The 22,706-nt window shown below is 47.1% G+C and overlaps 1 protein-coding gene and 2 long non-coding RNA genes across 3 annotated transcripts in view; 1 reads left to right on the top strand and 2 right to left on the bottom strand.

Annotated features, from left to right (window-relative positions):
- Positions 1-22,706, bottom strand: part of LOC122453229 — a 74,248-nt gene that overhangs the window by 13,757 nt on the left and 37,785 nt on the right. The window lies entirely within an intron of this gene.
- Positions 1,586-21,734, top strand: FXN (frataxin). The gene is made up of 5 exons (XM_043487135.1): positions 1,586-1,797; positions 5,784-5,881; positions 11,101-11,221; positions 17,623-17,720; positions 20,735-21,734. The coding sequence occupies exons 1-5, from the start codon at positions 1,630-1,632 to the stop codon at positions 20,901-20,903; spliced, it is 654 nt and encodes a 217-aa protein (XP_043343070.1). The 5' UTR covers positions 1,586-1,629; the 3' UTR covers positions 20,904-21,734.
- On the bottom strand, positions 10,823-13,370 carry LOC122453230. The gene is made up of 3 exons (XR_006272982.1): positions 13,261-13,370; positions 12,644-12,763; positions 10,823-10,880 (listed from the first exon to the last, which is right to left on the bottom strand). It is a non-coding gene; the product is annotated as an uncharacterized LOC122453230 (long non-coding RNA).

Here is a 22,706-nt window from a genome sequence, read left to right as displayed (position 1 = left end):
TGTTCTGCTATGCTGAGCCTGTTTCCTTGACTGAAAAGATAGGGCAGGGATACGAGCTTTGCTGGGAGTTGGAGCAGGTGCCCGTCTATGCCAGAACATGCTAAGCACACTGGGTGATAAAGCTGCAGCTCATAACTGCATTCTGAGTATGTGAGGAAGGGCCTCACTGTCAGTGCAGCGGGTTCAGGGCCAAGGTCAACAACCAACACAATTCTCTTTGCCTCAAATGGATTCTTCTGGTCTGGCTTCATGAGTGCTTCTCAGATTTAGCATCACTGCCATTTTGGACTGGATGATTCTGCGTTGTGGGTGACCTTCTTGTTCGTAATCGGATGTCTAACATCATTCCCTGGCATATATGTAGTAGGTACGCTATAAATGGCTGCTTAGGATTAACTGAATGCAGGAGAACATCTCTCATCCAGAAAAATGCACTGTCAGATAGCCAGTCAGATCCCATCTCCTCTACCCTATTTTTCCAGGTCCTGTGCAAATGTCACTTCCTCCAGGAAGACTTCCTTGATTGCCCCCAGCTCTCGTTATAAATACTCTCCCAAGCAACTCTGCCACTCTTTAGTTCATGATCCTCTTTAACACTTGTCATTGTCCTAAGTATTTATATATGTGTCTTATCCCCACTATTCACAAAGTACCAAGGTGGCCACTAGCCTACCCATAAAAATATTCTCTAGCATGCATATTTGACATTTTCTGAAGCATATACAAAATATGAAAGAACTTTCACAATTTGTATTCCTTTGAAATATACTGCCAAAGTAAAATTTTATTTTAAAATGTATTAACAATATTTCTTGTAGACTTAACAAGATCCAGGGCCTGTCCGAGAAAAGTTTACAGATTAACTCATTTTATCCTTACAACAACCCTGTGAAGTAGAAACTTTTCTACCCCATTTTACAGAGAAGGCACAGAAGGTTAATTAACTTGCCAACTGGTCACACTGGACTTCCCAGCTGGCTCAACGGTAAAGAATTCGCTTGCAATGCAGGAGACCCAGGTTCGATCCCTGGGTGGGAGAGATCACCTAGAGAAGGGAATGGCAACCCACTCCAGTATTCTTGCCTGGAGAATCCCATGGACAGAGGAGCCTGGAGGGCTACAGTCCAGCAGGTCGCGAAGAGTCGGACACGAATGAAGTGACTTGGCACGCACTGGTTACACGGGTATGAAGTGGGCAGAGTTCAGATTTAAACCAGGCAGGCAGTCTCCTGTCTGTACACTCCTAGCCGCTTTAACCTATACTGACTTTCAAGCAACTTCAAGACCTGCATCCCTCTCAGTTCACGGCAGACCTGCAGCTCCCAAAGCCTTTCTGCATAGAAATCTCCAGCAACGGGTCACTAAGCTGAAGTCTCCGAGGTCAGGGACCTAGGTTATGCATTCACTACGTTGCCCAAGGGTTAAGCCTCGTGCTTTGCATTAAACAAGCTTTCTATGTCTGTTAAAAGCAGAGGTAGAGCAATGCAGGAACATTCTTCCTAAAGTCTAATTTCTAGTCATTTCCCAAGCCAACAGAAAAAGGGAATCTGCGGCTGCAACCCGTGACCACCAGGTGGCGCCCGGCATTCCCGGAGCAGGAGGGCGGAGCCGCCGCAGATCGCAAAGAGCATGTGGACGCTCGGGCGCCGCGCGGTTGCCAGCTTCCAGCTCCGCTCGGCGCTCCCGGGCTTCGCCCCTACACGCACCGGGGCCCCGCGGCCGGCGAAGGACCCCTCGTTCTCCGGCCCCCGGGGCCTGCGCATCGGAACCGCCAAGGCCCGCGCGCGCAGCCGGTCCGTAAGTATCCGCGCCCGCAGCTGCGCAGGCCGCACGCCGGGAGGGAGGCCGCGCACGCCGAGGACGCGCCGCAAGCGCACCGCCCCTGCTCCGGCGGGGCCGCGCTTGGGCGGGGAAAGTGCGGCGGCGCGCGGCCGAGAGGTGCTGAGGCTCCGTTTCTCCCGGTTACTTTTGCACTGACTTCCGCTCTCTGCTGAACAAGGGAGATTATATCCTGCGGTGCAACTGCGGGAACGGCGCGGAAAAAAGCAGGAAAGGTGGGCGGGGATTGTTTCTTTAGGGACCAGTGAAGGTTCTAAGCTAGTCACTTCTCTTTGCGAGAACTTAAATTTAACTAATAATATATGCTAGGTACTATAATATACATATAAGTATACTATGTATAATATTAGCATGCTATGAATGTAGAACTGCTTCAATAAAATAGTGTGTATATCAATATAATGATATAAATGTGTACTATCAGAGCGATGCTTTCAAGCATGGGCTTTTATGAACGAAATGCTTTCATCTAGCGAGGTGAAGATGTCAGTTTCGGAGCACTGCAGCTAGAGCAGAAGGGCTTTTTGGATCCGGCCTGGGTTCCAAAATCTGGCTCCTGGACTCAGCAGAGGTACCTTGAGGGATCGTGGAACGAACCCCTCTGAGGCCTGGCTTGTTTTTCTGGGGAGGGGAGATTACCACTGACATGAGTTTTAATTAACATGTATAAAGTCTTCAGCACTTAATTTCATTTCCCTCCCCTCCCCCGGGTTACACAGAAATGCCCGACCCAGTTACCCCACGACTTGGAAGCCCAAAAAAGTACTGTGGGATTAAGGAGGTTACACGGGAGCATGGAGGTGATGTTTAATCAGGGTCTGCAGATAGCAGGAGGCGGTGAGTGGCTTTCAGAAGAGAACTGAATGGGCAAAGGCGGGAAGGCAGGCAGGCAGAGATCGTCTCTGAGTGGCTGGTCCACTCGATGGACTGTGGGTGGTGAAGGAAGCAGGTGAAATCCAACTCAGATTGTTCATGGAGTTCTGGAAGTTGAACTTGAGGCTTAACCCTTCCACTGAGGTGTGCTATTTGACTGTGTTGGAAATATCCCCGGGATTGGTTGCCAACACTCAAAGTTGGAATCACCACCGACTTCTCAGGAGAACCAGGCAGTCAGGACCACGCTGGTCGCAGGAGCCCCGAGTGCAGAATGAATGCACATGTTCATTAGTGTGTTCCTTCTGTGCTGCTCTTGCCTGGCATGGAGCTGCTCATAGTGGTGCTGCAGTGGCGTTCCTGTGTGTGTGAACAGACTCTTGTCTTGGGTGAAGTCCTCAGGCTGGCCTTGCTGAGCGAGGAGCCAGCAAATACTCAACTCGGTTGCTGCCAAGACTGGTTGTGCCCATCTGTCCTCCCAGCAGCGGATGAGAACTGACTCACTCTTCAGGCTTGTGGTTTAACAGAGCCCAGGGCGACAAGGGGACCCTGGGGTGAAGGCTGGCCTCCCTGCTGGCCACCAGGTCAAGCCTCACCAGAGTGGCCTAGGTTGGGTCATGTCCAGGGCCTGAGCCGGAGCCTGTGGAACTATCTAGTCTTTCCTCCAGCGTCTCCCCTTAGCCGGCCTTGTGCCGAGCTCACGAAGTCACTGAGCCCTGGACTCGAGTGAGCAGACCTACCAAAGACACATAGTCCAAGGGCTCCAGGTCTGGCAGCAGGAGGGGTGGCCATGGGTGGCCTAAGAGGGAGCACTTATAATAGAGCCCTCCCCACCGTGAAGTCCATCTGCATCCCACAATCAGTGGGGCAGCTTCTTCCTTGGGCAAAGGCCAGATTTATGCCCCCTCTGAGGTCCTACCTCTCCACACTCTTCTGACATGCTTCAAAACAAACTGATTGATCACTGTCAGGCCCCAAGTTTGGGGTATTGTAGTCCTCTTGTTGAATCCTCATAACCAGTCTGCAAGGGACTACCATGACCACTGCCTTCAGAGGAGGAAGTAGAGGTCTGAAAGGTTAAGCAGTTATCCAGGGAATGTCGGGCTTCCCTGATCGCTCAATTGGTAAAGAATCTGCAATGCAGGAGACCTGGGTTCGATCCCTGGGTCAGGAAGATCCCTTGGAGAAGGAAATGGTTACCCCCTCCAGTATTCTTGCCTGGAAAATCCCATGGACAGAGGAGCCTGGCGGACTACAGTCCATAGCGTCACAAGAGTTGGACACAAATTAGTGACTACACCACCACCACCACAGAGAATGTTAGATTAGGGAGAAGCAGGTAAGGGATGATGGAGGGGGTCTTTGGCAGCTGTTCCCTTGTGATTACAATCAGCTGAATAGGGACTCCCCTGGTGGTCCATCGGTTAAGAATCTGCCTTGCAATGGAGGGGACATGGGTTCAGTCCTTGGTGAGGGAACTAAGATCCCACATGCTGTGGAGCAACCAAGCCTGCTTGCCACAACTAGAGAGCCCACGTGCTGCAATGAAAGATCTCACATGACACACACGAAGGTTCCACGTGCTGCAACTAAGAGCTGACATAGCCAAATTTTAATTCATTCATTAAAAAAAAGAAACTTGAAAAAAAACAGCTGAATAAAGTCTTCTATTCTGGCTGTGAATGAGTACCTTGCTTTAGACCAGCTCTCTCATCAGAACCGTCGAAGATATACAATTAAAGGACAAAAGAGAGAAACAGCTGTGTGAAGGTAGCAGAGAGACTGAGACAGCTAGGATTTGAGAGGCCAAGATCCGGGAGAAAAGGAAAATTGACTGACGTGAGCCCCGAGTTCTCAGACCCCTCCCATCTGCGTCTGGAGCCCTGTATCGTTCCCAGGATGCAACACGTGTAAAACCAGGTTGTGCGTTGATCATTTGGTGAAGATGGCTCACAGGTACCTCTCCATATTACCCTCAGGAGCAACTCGCTCATCCATCAACTCTACAGGGCATCTCTGTCATGAATGACGACTGTCGCAGTATAACACTTCCCTCCTAGGCGGGCAGTGAGGACTCAATGAGTCCCTTCTCTAAAGTCCCATCACCACCCAGTTGATGGTGAACATTCCAGAACATGCTGTGGGACACTGTGCTTTTCACAGCCGCTCTCTCACTTCTCCTTCAGAGCCAGTGTTCTTAAATGGCCATCTGTGTTCTAACACCCCCATTTCCTCCTCCTCCACTCACGTCTCCGCCTTAGTCTTTCTCAGCTTGCCCAGGGCCCCGATGGCCCAAGAGAGTAACCACAGCCTCTGACCCTCCTCTTAGTGGCAGCCACGGTGCCCTTTGCAGAAGGTGAACCTTGCTGCCACCCTCTGCAGGCCCCTCGGCGTCCTCCCCAGATGAAGCCCCGCAGCCCGCCTCTCCATCACTCCCCTGCCGCCGCTCCATTCTGCTGGACCACTTCTCTCTCCTTTCGGGCATCCATCCCCTCTGACAGCTCTCCAGCTGGTCATAGCTCAGACCCCCACTGCTCAGAGGTAGCAGTTAAGTATTGAAAGAAATCAGTATGTCACAGTGTCCCCTACAGATCGTGTTACTAAGATCTGCCAGGCAGCAGTCTGCAGGTACAGCCTTTCTCCGGGCCACCCAGCTATTTGTGGTTGCTCGTTTTAGCCGCATTCTAAGACTTTGCTGACACTCCTCACCCTGCCTGTGTTCACCACCCCATCCCAGCCAGCAGCACTTAGGTATGTCCTGACTCTGTGCCACACGATGCCCGACAGGTAGCTAGTGAGACCCAGGCACTGACTTTTCAATTTTTATCTTACTTTAGTAAATTTACATTTGAATAGGTGCATGTAGTGAGTGGCTACTGCATTGGGGAGCACAGCCTTAGAGAGAGCCTGGGCTAGTGCACTAAAAGAAGGCAAAAAAATTGCCGAGGAAGAAATAGTCTGAAAAACTTAAACCTGGTTACTCCTGAGTGTGTGCATAATAATATTTAAACTGGGCATTAATGGACTGTAATGTATTGGAAAATGGTAATGTTCTTCACTTTGGCTTTTAGAGTTTGAGCCTCCGCTGCCTCAACCAGACCCTGGATGTCAAAAAGCAAAGTGTCTGCTGGATAAATTTGAGGACAGCGGGAACTTTGGGTGATGCTGGGTAAGACAAAGCATCTTCCATGTCAGAGATCACTTCCTCTTTCCACCCTCACCCCACCGTGTATAACATATGCACACATATTATACTTGTCTTTTTCTTTCCTTTTCACTTTTTTTAAACAACAAAAAACCCCAAAACCCATCCCACAGAAAACCTGTCTTCTCCCTAAGCAGCAGCGCTCATAAGCATCTTTCCACATCACTAACTATCCATTATACTATTTTTAGTGAAATAGTACTAAGTTTTATGGATGTGCCGTAATTCATTTAACCCATTCCCTATTGCTGGACATTTAGCTTTCTTCCAGAATTTCATTGTTATTCTCTTTGATATCTTAGTCTTTAGGGCCGGCCAAGTTTCTGTAACAAGTAGACCCAAAATTGAAATGGCTCTAACCAGGACCCCTCTCTGTTGGAGCAGGGTGGCCGTGCCTCTGTGAAATGGTTCAGGGAGCCGGACTCCTTTCACCTTCCTGTCTCCTGTCTGCACCATCTGCCGTCTGCAGGTCAAGCCTGGGTCATCCCGTCCATGGTACACTCCCCAGAAATGGACAGGAGCATGGCAGGCCTAGCAGTGGCATGTGTCCCTGACTCACATTTTAGTGGGAAGGACTTGGTCCCAGGGCCCCAGCTAAGAGGAGCCCAGTAAGGTGGTCTAGTGGGTGTCCTGGAGGGAGGAGGTGATGGGTTCTGGGGGAAAGCTGCTGGACGCTGCTGCAGCCCAGCCCTCTATGCCTGAATCTGCATGATCCCCGGAACCTTCTACACACATCCTGTGGCCGCAGCCGCAGGCCCACGGTCCCTCATCCACCTCGAAGGCCGAGGTGCCCAGATGACATGCAGTCCTGTCTCCAGGTCTAGGAATGGCTTCTCTGACCTACACACAAACACACACGGAGAGGGGCAAGATAACCAGTACATCAATAGCTCGTGTTCAAGTAAAAGACACATATCCCTTTTATTTGAAGGGGGCAGCAGTGGAGCCCCCTGGGCTGCCCTGGGACAACCTCTGCCCTGGCTGTGGGGGGCATCCCTCTAAGAAACCCCACTTCTGCGCCCAGGAGGCTCCTCACTGGCTGTCCCTCCCCATGGCCTCGGGCCACAGGCAGTGGGACGTGTCCCTCCTCGGGGGTGAGCAGTCTTCACAGCCTTCTCCCTGCCGATAGTAACAGTTTCCGCAGGCTGTCGTAAGGCTCCAGTCGGCCAGGCTGATTTTTCTTTGCTAACAGGATTTTCTCAGAAACCTAGCAGGCATCTGATCTCTTAAGCCCTAGTCAGTCTCACATACCAGCTACCTGGATGGGAGCCTCCTGCATATGCTAAGTCACTCAGTCGTGTCCAACTCTGAGACCCTGTGGGCTGTAGCCCACCAGGCGCCTCTGTCCATGGATTCTCCAGGCAAGAAGACTGCAGTGGGTTGCCCTCCTCCGGAGGATCTTCCCAACCCAGGGACTGAACCTGCATCTCTTACGTCTCCTGCATTGGCGGGCGGGTCCTTTTCCACGAGCGCCACCTGGGATGGGAGCCTCCGACTGACTGACTGACTTTTGGCATCCTCACTCCCACAGCCACCTCTCTCAACCCAAGAGCATTTCCCTTGAGGTCATAACATTAAAGACTACTCTTAACCTGCTTTTTGCAACAGAATTAGATCCCCTTTTTTGGCTTAATGAGAGGCTTTAGCTTCTCCCCGGGCTCATCCACCTCAGTACTGCTTTCAGCTCCCCAGTGCAGACTGGCTGATCTTCTGGCTCACCATTTCTGTGTTCATCAGCTAACGGCAGCAGGGAGCCACCCAGACGCAGGAACATTCTAACTGTCCCCAGAGCTACAGCTCCGCAGCATAGTATGGGCCTCCCAGGTCATCACAGGCAGCAGCTGACAGAGGACCTGCAGGCTCCGGGCTCCCACGTCTGTGTCGTTGGCCCTTCCCCGCAGCCTCTGAACAAGTGCTGCGTCTGCATGGGTCAGGTTTTTGCCTCCGGGGCACCATTTCCAGCCCCTCCTTGCACAGATGCTCTGCTGCTGCTGCTGCTAAGTCACTTCAGTCGTGTCCAACTCCGTGTGACCCCATCCCTGGGATTATCCAGGCAAGAACACTGGAGTGGGTTGCCATTTCCTTCTCCAATGCATAAAAGTGAAAAGTGAAAGTGAAGTCGCTCAGTCATGTCTGACTCTTTGCGACCCCATGGACTGCAGCCTACCAGGCTCCTCCGTCCATTTCCAGGCAAGAGTACTGGAGTGGGGTGCCATCGCCGTCTCCGGACGCTCTGCTACTGTCCCCCAATCCCTCCAGACAGCCCTCTGAGGTTGGGTGGGACCTTGGCAGAATGCCCCAGCCCAGCTCCCTTCTTCAGGGTCTACTTCTGGCCCCTGGGAAGTGTACCTTGACCTGCCATGTGTAGGACAGCCCACTTTGTCATGGCCCACCTGCCACTGACAGATAGCACCTGCTAAGCTCTTGACTTTGGACTTTATGCCCGAGTCGGGTGTATCTTTATGTTCCCCAAGCTCCTCCGGGCACCTATCAGTCTGTCCTGCTTCTCTTCAGATCTCCCTCGATCAGTGTTAACTGAGGAGAGGGAGAGGGAAATGCCCGACACCCGCTCCCCAGGCCCACCACTCCCCATCAGCCCTGTAACCTTCCCCACATTGTGCCCTTGAGGCGGGCGATGGGCTGACTGGGGGAGGAATCATACTGCAAATCTTTGTCTTCATTGGTTGTTTGGCAGCCACTGGTGTCTTACTTGGGCTTCCCTGGTGGGAATGGTAGCCATTTCTGTTGTTACCAGCGCATTTGTAGAAACAGACACATATAGGAATGACATGTTGAGTTAGGGGATTTCACCTGTATGCACAGGCTTCCCTGGCGGCTCAGACAGAAAGTGGGCGAGTGATGCTTTAGTTTTGTTGGATCTGACTGCAGTGTGGAAGACCCAGGTCCGATTCCTGGATTGGGAAGATCCCCTGGAGAAGGGAATGGCAGCCCACTCCAGTATTCTTGCCTGGAGAATCCCATTGACAGAGGAGCTTGATATGCTACAGTCCGTGGAATGTCTTACTTTGGGCCTCCTAGAAACTTTCCAATGATGGAGTTTTCCAAGACACCTCTTGTAACCTACAGATACGTTCTATACAGAGAGGTTTCTGGCAGTTTTCATTGTCATAATTTACATACCATTAAATTCACCGTTTAAAAACGTACCACTGGGACTTCCCTTGTAGTCCAGTAGTTAAGAATGTGTGCCCAATGCAGGGAGCTCAGGTTCGATCCCTGGTCAAGGAACTAGAATCCCACCATGCCGCAACTAAGCCCGCACGAGGCAATGAAGATCCCCCTCATGATGCAACTAAGACTTGGTGCAGCCAGAAACAAAACAAAAACCCAGCCAACCAATTTACATAAAAAATAAAATGTACCGGTCAGTGGTTTTTAGTATCCTCACAAAATGATGCAATTTTCACCACTATCTAATTCCAGAACATTTTCATCACTCCAAAAAGAGACCCCATAAGCCATTAGTAATCACTCCCCATTCCTCCTTGCCCCAGACCTCCGACAACCACTTTCTGTCTCTATAGATTTATGGCATTTTTTAAATTAAAAAATAATATCTATATAGAATATCTCCAAGTATTCAGCTTGATAAATTTTTAAAAACTGAACATACCATGTAACTCAAGAACTAGCTCAAGAAATAAAATGTTACCAACCCCTTGAGAGCAGGCCTTCTACTCACTTCTAGTTATTAACCCCTCTTTGTCCCAGAGGAGCTACCATTCTGATTTCAAACAGCATGGATTAGTTTTGCCTGCTTTTTAAATTTATATAAATGGTATTAAGAATAAGTATGTCTGTGTGTGGCTTCTTTCAGTCACCATTTATTGTGGGATTCATCCATATTGTTATTTTTGTAGACAATTCTGTTTTGCACTGTAGTATCCCATGGTATGAAGGTATCACAGTTTATTTATCCACTGTATTATGTCTGGATACTTGGGCAGCCTCTAATTTGGGCTCTTGGATAGTTCTGCTGTGAACATTCTAGCGTGGTGCGTGTCTCTTGATGAACCTGGGTATGCATTTCTGTTGGGTATATACCCAAGAGTAGAATTTATGGTCACAGCACCTGAGTGTATTCAACTCTTGTAGAAGTATCAATAGTTTTCCAAAATACTCGTCTAATTTATTTGCCCATCGGCAGTATCTGAAAGCTCTGGTTACTGCACTTCCTGACTGACTCTTCATATTATCTGTCTTTCATTTTAACCTTTCTGGGGGTATCTCATTGTGGTTTTTTTTTTTTTTTTTCATTGTGGTTTTTTAATTTTCATTTTCCTGAAGATTAGCAAGGTTGAGCCCCTTTGCATATGTTCTTTGACCATTTGGATATCTTTTTTTTAAATGAAATCTGTTCAAATATTTTGCATATTTTTCTGTTGGGTTTTCTTATTGACTTGTAAGAGTTCTTTACATGTCCTGGAAATAAGTCCTTTTTCTGATATATGGAATGCATGTATTTTCTCCCACTTTGTGATCTGCCCAACAGATGTTAATAACAAAAGCAATAGAAACAACCTTGATGGCCAGTTGAAACGGACAAGCTGAATGAATAACATAAGATAAAATACTGTGAAAATCCATATGTGCTAATATGGAACAATGTCTAAGACATATGAAATGAAAACTGCAAGGTGCTTCATTTGCATATTAAAAAGAATATAACAATTCTAGAAGGATACAGAAGAGCTTGCCCATACACAGATTGCCTGTTTGGGAAGAAAGGCTTACTTTTCATGCTATTTAAATTTTTACTCTGTATATGTTGGGCTTCCCTGGTGGCTCAGATGGTAAAGAAATGGTCTGCAGTGCAGGAGACTCAGGTTCAATCCCTGGGTCAGAGAGATCCTCTGGAGGAGAATGGCAGCCCACTTTAGTATTCTTGCCTGGAGAATTCCATGGACAGAGGAGCCTGGTGAGCTACAGTCCATGGGGGGCCCTAGAAGGATACAGAAGAGATTGCTCATCATAGTTCAGCCTGTTTGGGAATAAAGGCTTACTTCTCTAAATTCTTTCATGCTTTTTAAATTTTTACTCTGTATATGTTAGATATTTTCCATCTATTTAAAAAATTTTAAAAATAAAATATCAATTGATGCTAATAAAAATGCAGCAGTTTCATGATCACATGATTGGCGTTGTTTCTGTTCCCCCTGCAGCACTTTGGACGATACCACCTATGAAAGACTGGCCGAGGAGACGCTGGACTCCTTAGCAGAGTTTTTTGAAGACCTTGCAGATAAACCGTACACGTTTGAAGACTATGATGTCTCCTTTGGGGTACCTCTTTTCTTCTCTTCATTCTTCTGTATCCTCCCTAAGAATTTTAGCTCACTGAGATAGAGAATTCCTTTCCAGTAGTGTGCAGTTATGGATGGGGCCAAGAGACTGGAGTTCTGGTTTCAGCTGCACCAGTCTTGTGACCTCAAGCAAGTCACTCAGCCTCTCTGAGCCCTCATTTTTCCTAAAAATACAGATTTTGAACCTTCACTCAATACCCATGAAGGTAAATCAGGGAGGAACCCAGGCATGTGTTTGTGTAGCAAGACAGCCCTTATCACGCAGGCATGGAGAACACTGAACTAGACTGCTAGTTCTTAAGCCGGGTGAGAGACTGCCCAAGACGTATTCAGACTAGACATGTGCCTCACTCCCTGGAAATTCAGGGTGCAGTCCTAGGAAGCCTGTTTTTGAAAAGCTCACCTGAGATTCTAAAGAGCACCTTTGGGTCCCACCTCTAGGAATATTTGATTGGTCTAGGGTGCGGCCCAAGCCAGGCAATGAGGATTTTGAAGTTTTTAGAGTAACTACCCAGATGCTTCTAATAACGCATCCAAGGCTGGATGAAACTTAAACCTCAGATCCTAGAAGCCCAGGTAGTGCGTGTGTGTATCAGCTGGCCACCAGGTGGCAGACTTGAGTTAGGGTCAGCCTTTGGATTTATATAGAATTATTGCCTAGGCCATAGGGAGCAGCTCCTTTTGACCAGTGGGAGCAAATCCCCTGCAGAAGTTAATCCTCTTGACAGCAATTAATTAATACCAGGAAATGTCATGAAGTGTGCATTTGGGATTAAATCATGGGATTATTTAGGACAACCAGCTGTCAGGCTAGTGATAGAAATGGTATTGGATATTGCTGTTAGGGGTGCTAGATAGAAAAAGGACTCCATCAGATGGAGCAGGTGTCAAGCCTGGTTGTAAGGACAGTAAGGGATTTGGCAGTAATGGGACAGGGCAGGAAAGGATTAAATGCCTTCCAGGTGGATTCGTTGGAAGTTGTCAGCACCAGAAAATGCAGCAGTGCTCAGGCTGGGCTGTGGATGTGCTTATGCAGGCAGCCTCAGAAGGGAGAGATACCAGGGAACCCTTACAGGCTGGTCCCTCCAACCTGACCATCTGTGGGATGATTAGACCTAGGGGAAGCTCCAGGTCTCATCTCCCCCAGCCTCCTTCCTGAGTGTGGTAACTATAGGGGAACCAAGTCTCAGGCTCAGCTCTGCCACACTTGCAGACACCACAGAAGCAGTCACCCCACCTGTTCCTATAGGATTAGTGAAGCACGTCCCTGCTTGACTCAAATACTTTACATGACAGTTTCATTAGAAGCGAAGGTGCCAGTATTCTAGCAGCTGGATTCTGCTTCCCTCACGAGGCAGGCAACAAAAGCTTGTGCTCGGTGCGGGGTCAGGACCTTCCCTACCTTCACAGGGTCTCTCTGAAGAGTGACTCAGCTGCTGCACTTGCCTATTCGTGCAAGGGAAGAGGCACCTGAGTTTTTCCAGCCAATCCATACACTGTGTCTTGAGTATCATTCTCCTCCCTAGGGAAGAAGTGTATCTAGTAAATCATTTGCTAATTAGGAACATCTCTAGTGTAGATGCAGAGGCTAATGGCATTTATTAGCTCCCACTGTTGTTTGGCTACCTCAGGTGTGAATTTCTGATCAGAGTCCTCCAGGTGCTCACTAACTTATATATTTCACATATAGATAAGTTAGCTGACATTACATTATAGATGGTAGAACACCTGTAACACCATTAGTTGGTTGGAGCACAGCCTTTCCCTGCCCTGAGTCGGATGTCACCTTCTCTGCAGCCCTCCTAAATGCCCCAGGCAGACACCACCAGCCCTCTTGAGTTCAATACTGACACCCTCGGCTATAACTGTCTCTTTACACACCAGCTCCCACGGCTACCGTGAGCTTCTTGGCAGCTGGGACACTGTCCACTCCTGGTCTTCCAGTGCCTGGAACATTGCCAAGTACATAGCAGGGACTTAAGAAATGTCGATTCACTGTATAAATGAAATGAGATTCACCTACTTTTCCAGAACATACTTTCAGTGATGGCACTCAGCACACAGAGCTGTTTTATCAACTTGCTGTTGGCCAAATAGGCAAATGAAAGCAATACTCTAGATAAACCCGCATTTCTTCTGTTCCCGTCTGTGGACTGGGAGACGTGGGCAGCTTCGTGGCTCTTGTGTTGTCCGGGTGGGGCAGGTCATGTGGTTGTCAGTGTCTGGGTCCAAGCCTCATCCCTTACTGGTTATGGTTATCAGAGGGAACTGCCTGCAGGAGCCAAAGCCCCACCCATGGCTAGGTAACCATGGAGTCGTTGCACTTGACCCTGGAAACTGCGACAAGCACCATGCTATTTAGAGAGTTACCTCCAAGCTATCTTTGTTTTCTTTTCTAGGTGGAGCCCTAGCTTCTTAGTCACTTTAAGTAGAATTTACTGGTTGCCATGCCCTTCATTCACTGAGTTTTCTGCATATTATTGACATAGACAGAGGCTTCTTAACCATTTGGGGATCAGAACACCTTGTGAGAATCTGATTGCTCTGGCCCCTCTTCTGAGAAAAACTTCTATGTATGCTTAGGAGTTTCTGCTTCCAGGGCTGTGCTGTTTGCAGAGCCCTGAAGACCACCTCTGGGTCCTAGGTCATACACCCCTGCTCGGAGATAGCACTTTATTGGATATGGTGGCAGAGGGCCTGGCCTAGCATCCTGCATTTGTACTTTTTTCCTAGAATGCTTAAGTGAATTATCTAACCATGAGGGCAAGTCCTCTAGCTGTAAAGTGGGTGACAGTACCCTCCTCTTCTCCAGGTGTATTTTAGGGTTAAGTAAAACAATGTAGGTAAAAGTGCTGTATATTCATTATTCTTATTCCTTAAGGGGAAGTCAGTGTCCATTTTAGGAGTGGCGGAAGTCACATGCATATAGGTGTGTGTTAGTCGTTCAGTCGTGTCTGACTCTTTGCGATCCCATGGACTGTAGCCTGTAGCCAGGCTCCTCTGTCCATGGGATTCTCCAGGCAAGCCTACTGGAGTGGGTTGCCATTCCCTTCTCCCAGGGATCAAACCCGGGTCTCCCACATTGCAGTCACCAGGGAAGCCTATGCATACAGGTGAAATCCCCTAACTCAACATGTCATTCCCATATGTGTCTGTTTCTACAAATGAGCTGGTTACAATGGAAATGGCTACTTTTGCTTCCACTGATGCAGCCAGTCAGAATCAAGCCTCACCTTCTGTGACTGGGGGCTGCTTCCACTGGTCGGTGTCTGGATGGCAGGAGCTAAGTACTGCCTCTCTCCCCCACTGCCCCATATTGATGTTTGCCCACTCTCCCCAAGTAGACACTCAGATTGCTCCTTAAGGAATAACATTAATGAACAAAAAGCTCTCTTTTATCTAGGTTACTTGCAGATGGTTCCAAAAGCATTAAGAATTCCTGGGGAACCAGTAAATGCAGCTAGTTTCCTTTGGAAATGGAAGAAGTTATAACAAATCTGGATAGTGTATTAAAAAGCAAAGACATCACTTTGCCAACAAAGGTCCATCTAGTCAAAGCTATTGTTTTTCCAGTAGTCATGTATGGGTGTGAGAGCTGGACTATAAAGAAGTGCCAAAGAATTGATGCTTTCCAACTGTGGTGTTGGAGAAGACTCTTGAGAGTCCCTTGGACTGCAAGGAGATTGAACCAGTCAATCATAAAGGAAATCAACCCTGAATATTCACTGAAAGAACTGATACTGAAGCTGAAGCTCCAATACTTTGGCCAACTGATGCAAAGAGCCGACTCTTTGGAAAAGACCCCTGATGCTGGGAAGGATTGAGGGCAAGAGGAGAAAGCAGCTTCAGAGGATGAGATCGTTGGATGGCATCACCAACTGGATGGACATGAATTTGAGCAAGCTCTGAGAGATAGTGAAGGACAAGGAAGCCTGGCATGCTGTAGTTCACGGGGTCACAGAGTCAAGACTCGACTTAGCAACTGAACCACCTCAGTAGAAAACTGTAATTGCGCACAATGAACAGGAGGGGGCGTAGTTGAGCGTTGCCTTGTGTGACCTTGCCCTTCCCATTCCAGGGGTTATCACAGTGCGTGGTTATCATCCACTTGGTTCACTCATTGGGTTTTTTAAAATCCATCAGTTTTTTGCACAAATATTGAAAATGCTAGGATGAAAAGACAAATCTGCTCTCAGGGGGCTTAAAGTAGTGGAGGGAAGGAGCAGGTGAGCAGCAAGCTGGCAGCTCAGATGCAGTGAGGAAAACCCAGAGGCTATGGGGACACACGCAGGCCACAGTCCCGCTGAGGGTTGTCAGGGTAACCTTCCCAGAATCGCCTCTGTTCTCCCATTAGCCCCCGCTCCTCGAACTCTCTCTGAAGGGGGCGGCGCAGTTGTTGTCCTAAGGAAACTGGTGAGACTGTGCACTCCTAGACCTGGCCCGCCTGCCTTCCCTGCTATATCATGTACCGCCTGGGCGTAGGGTCACAACATGGCATTTACGGGCCGCAAACAGGTCAAATTAGAAGAAATTATGTATTGATTCCTTGAGTCTATTATGTGGAAAAATAAGCCATAAACTATATATACGGAGGGGAAAATGAGTGACTGTGATGGGTACAGACCTTCTTTTTGAGGTGATGGAAACAGCCTGGAATTAGATAGTGAGGATGTTTGCACACTTTATGAAAACACATGCTAAAAACTACCAAATTATACAGTTGTAAGAAATTGTGAAATATAAGTGAAAGATAGTCCTAACACAGGTAGGTTTCAGGGGAAAAAAATTTTAAAGCAAACTTGCGTGATCATAGCCCTGCATTTTCAAACTGGCAGTTGAACACTACCCTGGTGGGCCACTGGTTAACATTCTGCATTCCCAGTGCAGGAGCCCGGTTTGATCCCTGGTCAGGGAACTAGATCCTGCATGCCATAACTAAGACCTAGTACAGCTAAATTAAAAACAAACAAAAGCTGAGCTGATATCGCTGATTAACAGGACTGAGAGAGCGCTTCGTGTTGTGGGAAGAACAGCCTCTTCTGGACGGGAGCAGACCTGGATTTAAGATCAGCTTTCCCAGTTACTGAGTTTTCTTTGTTACCCTGTCCCTTTGTTGTCCTCATCTGTGAAACTGGGATAATGATTTCCACCTCCCGATGGTTACGGTCTTAGAGGAAAGTTTTACACAGAGTGCAAAGCACTGCCTGGCACAGAGCAGATACTGAAAAATAATAGATGCTATTTTTGTGGATGTCTTCATTTTGTTTATAACATTTATATTTCCAACGTCTCTATAATTTTGCTACATTTCTTTTTCACTGGAAAAAAAAAATCATTAAAAATAGAACCCACCAGTGTCCTCCCCATCCCCTATCAGTTATACTATTATCAGCACTCTCTCCACCTTTTCAATAGCTCTTTGTGTTTGCAAAGCAAACACAAAACGTTCTAAGAACCACTGGGGACCCGCTGGTGGACAGGGACTCTGAAAGGCTGCCTGTCTGAGGGCAGTGCAGGGGTTGGAGAGCAGCGAGGCTTAGCCGCAGAGCTGTTTCTTGAGTATCCGGTGCAGTCTAGAGAGACCTCAGGCCTGAGGAGTAACAGGCTCTTTTGTTGAAAGAGGGTTTTCAAATTTAAATGAGCATTTATTGGGCAAGATAAGACCAAAGGCCTTTTGAAGAATTCAAGGCTCCTGGAGAGGAAAATAAAGCTGCAGAGGGGCTTCTGAGAAACTTGTGAGCTGCTTTGGTGGGGGGCGGCGGGTGGGGGCACGGTGGATAAGAGCCCTCGTGTGCAGAGGGTCTGCCTTCTGCTAGCAGAGCTCAGGCTGCTGCTCTTCTGAGACCAGCAAAGCTGCTGGCTGGATGGCTTCCTTCTCTCTTGCCTTTTCTTCCGTTCTTCGGTCATGAACTGGTCTGCCCGATGTTTGTGCTGACTGGGACCGCAGTAGAGTTGGCGCCTGCATTTTTTAATGTCTCTAACATGTGCTGGTTGAGAAACCAAGGCAGCAGTCAGGATGCTGATCCTCTCATCTGTCGGCTGCAGTAGAGCCACTGAACACTCCTGTCTCCTTCCCTCAGAAGGGGAATGAGGGTATTCTTTGCCTTGTCCACCTCAAACGGGATGAGGGGAAACACTCTGAGATACGTGTCGTTGTGATTAATCATCATCTGATTCCAACATCAGTGCTCCTTCTGTGTGATCTAATTCCAAAAACTAAATTAAAAAAAAAAAAAAACTAAAAGACAGTTCCTTTTTGGTGTATGTTGTGCCCTGGTATAAATGCAGTATTGAGAGATAACAAAAGAGGAGGCAACTATGACACAGTGATAACCCTGTCTTGTTTTACTTCCTCATGCTTTTTTCCACCTGATGCACCAGAGTGGTGTTCTAACAATTAAACTGGGTGGAGATCTAGGAACCTACGTGATCAACAAGCAGACTCCAAACAAGCAAATCTGGTTATCTTCACCATCCAGGTATGTCAAAATTTCTCATGGTTTAGCTTGTTTGAAACATGACCTGGTAGGCTGTTTAAGAAGTGTCACCCGTGTATTAGCACCTATGTAAGGCAACCTTTCCTGAGGTTTGGCAGCATGTCTCAGGCTCAGCAGGAAGGTTTACTCTGGCGATTATGTATGTGGCTGCTATAAGCAGATATCAGGATGTTAACAAGATTGGAAGTGAAAAATTTTCAGAACCCACCTTGCCATTTTTTTCTCTATTAAATCATTGCTGCGCCTTTGAAAAAGCCACCTTTGCTGTTACAGCATGTGAACAAGTTGCAATTTGTCCTCAAAGCGCGTTAAAGTTTGACCTCTGGTCTGTTTTGAGCACCTCCGTTAAAAGTTAGTTGAATTCCATTTGCCGAACTGGGCTGTGTGCTCTGTGGAGGTTGGAGAGTGTTTTAAACTGTACTTCCAGGGCATTCCATGCCTCCTACCTTATTCACTGACGTGCTGTCAATCTAGCAGAATAAAAGATTGTTTTGGAGACCTTCTGTGCTGCCTTTCAAGGCCTGAGAATGTGCAGGGAGAGAGGGTCCTTCATCCCTCCTAACCTGTTGAAGTGGTTGTAAGAAAGTAAAGGGAGAGACCTCGCCCACAAAGAGCTCTCCAACAACCTTCCCGGTCCTTCATTAGCACTTCCAAAGAGAACACTCAGATGGTGAAATGGGAAAGGCCCGGATACTACCAGCAGGGAATTCTTTGAAAGCCTCACGGCGTTTGCATTTTTTTTGAAGAAAAGTATTTAACTCTTCCCCTGCCTCAGTATTGACATCACTTTTAGGGAGTTAATATTATCCTGTTTATGCTGCTGCAATGTGTGATTCTTTGTTCAAACTAAATCAAGCATTAGGCTTCCTTCATCCCAGCCTCATCTAGGAAGAATGTTATCATTCAAGAAAAACCAATTCCAAGGAATCACTCATTTCTAGCCAGGTGCTTATTCACAGATTGTCTTACTTCTAGATCCAACTTACTTGAAGCTGAGGGAGATTTTACCCTGTGTAGGCCAATTAGCCTGTTCTCTTTGGTCTCAAACAGCCACCTTGACCCTTACTGTGGCCAGGCATGAAGGCTGCACGGTCTTATCCTTCATCTCCAGAGGAATCAGGACAAGAAACTGGGTGGACCAGCTCAAATCCAGCCATCAGCTTTGGGGATCGGTGGCTTTGAAAGTAGCAGGCAGAGCACCAGAACCAACTGTGCTGGCTCCACTAAAAGAATTCCCTCATGTTGTATCTTGAGACTGAAAAGTCCTTATAGCATTTGGGCACACCTATCAGCAACAGGATCCTACCTCAGGCATGTTTAGAAAAATATACTTCTGGATGATAACAAATTTTGAGAAATCCTATTTTTTTTTTTTAATTCATGATGGGAATCTGGAAAGAAAATATGCCACGTAGCCTTTTACTATCATGGAAATACTATGTTCCTCAAAAACAAAGTTATTTTCCATTCAATTTTTCACATTGGCCCAAAATAACCTTTCCTAGGGCTGCTTTTCTGATACAGGGGCTTTTTATTTTATGGCATGTGGGATCTTAGTTCCCCAACCAGGAATCAAACCCACGCCCCCTGCATTAGAATCACAGGGTCTTAATCCCTGAACTGCCAGGGAAGTCCTGGGGCTTTTTAATTGACAACGTTTCAGGTCAGAAGAAACACTGGCTTTGCCTCAATACCTTGCTTGAGGACGTTAAAGGATGAAATAAAGGAGAGGTCTGAGTGGACAGCTGGGTGTCCGTGGCTGAGCACAGGGCCCTGGGCAGTGTGGAGGGGCCTGGACGTTCTCATGCTTGCCTGGTATCCTGGCAGCAAATCAGAGTCCAGAGCCAAGGAAACGTTCTCTGGCTTTGGTCCAGGTTATTATGCCTCTATGTGTTTGGCTGTTTGTACATGGTAAAAGCCCAGTGCTTTTGGTTTGTCCCTTTTATCCCATTAAGAGAGTGCCTTTGGTTGATAATACAGAAATCCTTGATGTTTTCATAGCCCTCAAAAGATGCTTCCCTTCTGAATCTTCCTCCTCCCTGGCAAAGCTGTCCCAGTCCTGCACTTTGGAGAAGCTCCCGTGAGCGCGGTTGGACTTGGCAGCCCCTTGCTTCCCGTGGGCTCCCAGTGTCCTCTGCTCCTTCCTCCATCAAGGCGTCACCCTGCAATGCCATCAGTTGCTGGCACGTCTCCTCCTCCACTAGACCCGGAGGAAGTGGCATTAACGGGCACAGGTTGTGTTGGTCTGGAATAATAAGACACTGCAAAACCTAGTCACACTGGGCCACACGGACACAGTGTTCCCAGCAGGAAGTGCATGTACTGTTCTTGTTCACTAGATGAGCTCGAGGTGGATGAACTAGCCCATCAGACTCTCACCTTCATGGATTTCAAATTGAATTAAGCAAATTGTTTTTAAAAATATCAGTAGAGACGGTTACCAGGAGCTGGGAAGAGGAGTGAATAGGGAGTAACTGCTTAATGGATGTGGAATTTCCTTTGGGTGATGAAAATGTTTTGAAACTAGATATAGATAGTGGATTCCCAATGTTATGAAATGTACTGAAATGATGATAATAACATAGGTAAGGGGCAGATCATGCCAGTAGTGCATGAAGGGCCATCATCCTAAAGACACTGCCCTGATATTTCAGGTTATCATATGTGACTCAGGAAAAGCAAAAGATCAGAATGTGATAAATGGAGACTCATCAGTAGGGTTGAAATGTTTTCAGGTCTTGAGCATTGTTCTGTGAATTGTTCTCGAGGATAATGATGTAATTCTGCTCTTTTAAAAACTAGAGTTGATTTCACAATGTTGTGTTAGTTTCAGGTGTACGGCAAAATGACTCAGTTACATTAAAGCAAGCCTAAGACGAGAAGTCAAATACATGCCTTATTACTTTTTAGATCTTCACTACAGTCAATTTCTTGGTGACAGTTTCTTTGGAAGTGCAGCTCCCATGAACTTACTCTGACTGTGTTTCGTCTTGCAGCGGCCCCAAGCGTTACGACTGGACTGGGAGAAACTGGGTATATTCCCACGATGGCGTGTCCCTCCACGAGTTGCTGGCCACAGAGCTGACTCAAGCCTTAAAGACCAAGCTGGACTTATCTGCTCTGGCCTACTCTGGAAAAGACACTGGCTGCCCAACCCAATGCTAAAGACATGAAAAGCTCTAAAGCCAAGACCCCAGCCTTGTTCTGCAGCTGAATGGCTAGCTTTTTCCGTTCCTGCCTTTGAGGACAGTTGCATTGTATGTAACAGCTCTGTGAAAAGACTGTGTCGCCTTCCACCCTGCCCCGAGTTTAGATTTTTAATTTCCATAGAGTTTTTTTCTGAATGTTTTGTCTGATTTCCTCCCTCACGTGATAGCCCTTATGTTTCATAATGTCTGTATGCCCATACCTTTATATATAAACTCACAACTAAGAAAAACAAGAAGGATAAATTCTAGGAGGAGAAATAAATGGGCTTGACCATTCATTCTTTGAAGGACTTACTACAAAAACTGCATGAAGAGTATTTGGCCAACCTCATCATACTATCTCAAAATGAGACTTATTAAAGGGAAGCCTAAAATGTTCCTCCTCCTCTTGAAAGTGTAAACACTTCTAAGCCCTTTAGTACTGAAGCATCAGTGGTAACTCAGGAACTGTCAAACGAAGACTATTTTCTCTTTGTGCTTTGTGACCCAGGGTGTGATGGGGCAACACAGGAAGTGTCTTCCATATGTGCATGTATATGCACATACACATTTACGTGTGTGTATACATATTTTTTTTTAAGGATCAGTATAGCATAAGCTATTGAAACACAGGTCAGAGTATGCAAAAAGTCTCCCAAAGACCAGGGGGAGGCGGGGAGCCATCTCCCTAAACTCATGGCTATAGTATAATAAACGAGGTCATGGAGCTAAGGAGGTGCTTGGTAAATTGTGAAAGCCCACATAAATGAAAAGATGTTGGTGTAGCAGAATAAAACTTAACTCTCAACTTTTAGGTTGTGAATAATTTTTTCATTCCACACCCCTTTCCTGTTTCCCCATTTCTATTCCCCTCCTACCTTAAAAGAACCTAATTATAAGAATGTGATCACTAAGAAATGAAACGAACTCCTGAGCCTTGCTCTCCTGAATGTACACCATGCTTTGTCTAACCTGTTGATTCTTTTCTTAGATAAAAAGAAGTCAGACTAGCTGTCTACACCCAAAAGTTTCCCCAAAGCAATCCTGCAGGCAGATCACTCAGGCAAGGTAACTCTGGCAAGAAAGCCAGGTGGTCTGCACTCAGTGGACATGCAGAGCCCAGCCTCCTGCCTCGGTGATTCACTGAGATGCTTCCCCCTCCATTTTTCCCATTAAAACTGTCCTGGCTGAGCAGAATCTTGGGAGTTGATCTCTGGACACAGATCCACTATCTTCCCAGACTGACAGCTCTTCTAATTAAAGCACCTGTCTTTTCTTTAAAAACAAACAAACAAACAAAAATCTTGGTGTTAATGAAAGGAACCCTTGTCCTACACCTTGTTTAGTTGCTGAGACTTGGCTCAGCCCCAAAAGTGGCTGTCTGTCTCTAGGCAAGTTTCTCAAACTCTCTGGACCTCTGTGTCCCTGCCTTAACAGAGAGGATGAAACTGGATAGAACAGAGGCGATTCCTAAGTCAGACACACAGTAGTCCCATCAGGCAACTTTCCAGGCTAGCTTTAATTCCCTCTAGCAGAGGAGATGATAGTGGACACTTTTTATAAGCTGCAGAGTGAGTATATGGTTCTGGGTTTAGGTCCACTTGAATTTCAGTTGAATTCACGTTCAGATAATCATCTTTTATTGTGCCATTACTGGCTAAGCCTGTGCTGAAGGCAGAATGTTTAGGTGTTGATCCTAACCCCCAATCACAGGCCTCATAAATGAGATTAGTGCTCTTTTACAAGAGACCCCAGGGAGCTGCCTTGTCCCTTGCAACAT

This window comes from Cervus canadensis, chromosome 14 (assembly GCF_019320065.1).
Source record: "Cervus canadensis isolate Bull #8, Minnesota chromosome 14, ASM1932006v1, whole genome shotgun sequence".
Taxonomy (NCBI): domain Eukaryota; kingdom Metazoa; phylum Chordata; class Mammalia; order Artiodactyla; family Cervidae; genus Cervus; species Cervus canadensis.
Note: the sequence above shows the minus strand (reverse complement) of the source record. Positions and strands in the feature narration are given on the sequence as shown.

Excerpts from the sequence above, each read along its gene's own strand:
- FXN (XM_043487135.1), top strand. The coding sequence starts at position 1,630 with ATGTGGACGCTCGGGCGCCGCGCGGTTGCCAGCTTCCAGCTCCGCTCG. Across the intron at positions 5,882-11,100 it reads GGAACTTTGGGTGATGCTGG|CACTTTGGACGATACCACCT; the intron begins GTAAGACAAAGC and ends TTCCCCCTGCAG. Across the intron at positions 17,721-20,734 it reads TGGTTATCTTCACCATCCAG|CGGCCCCAAGCGTTACGACT; the intron begins GTATGTCAAAAT and ends TTCGTCTTGCAG.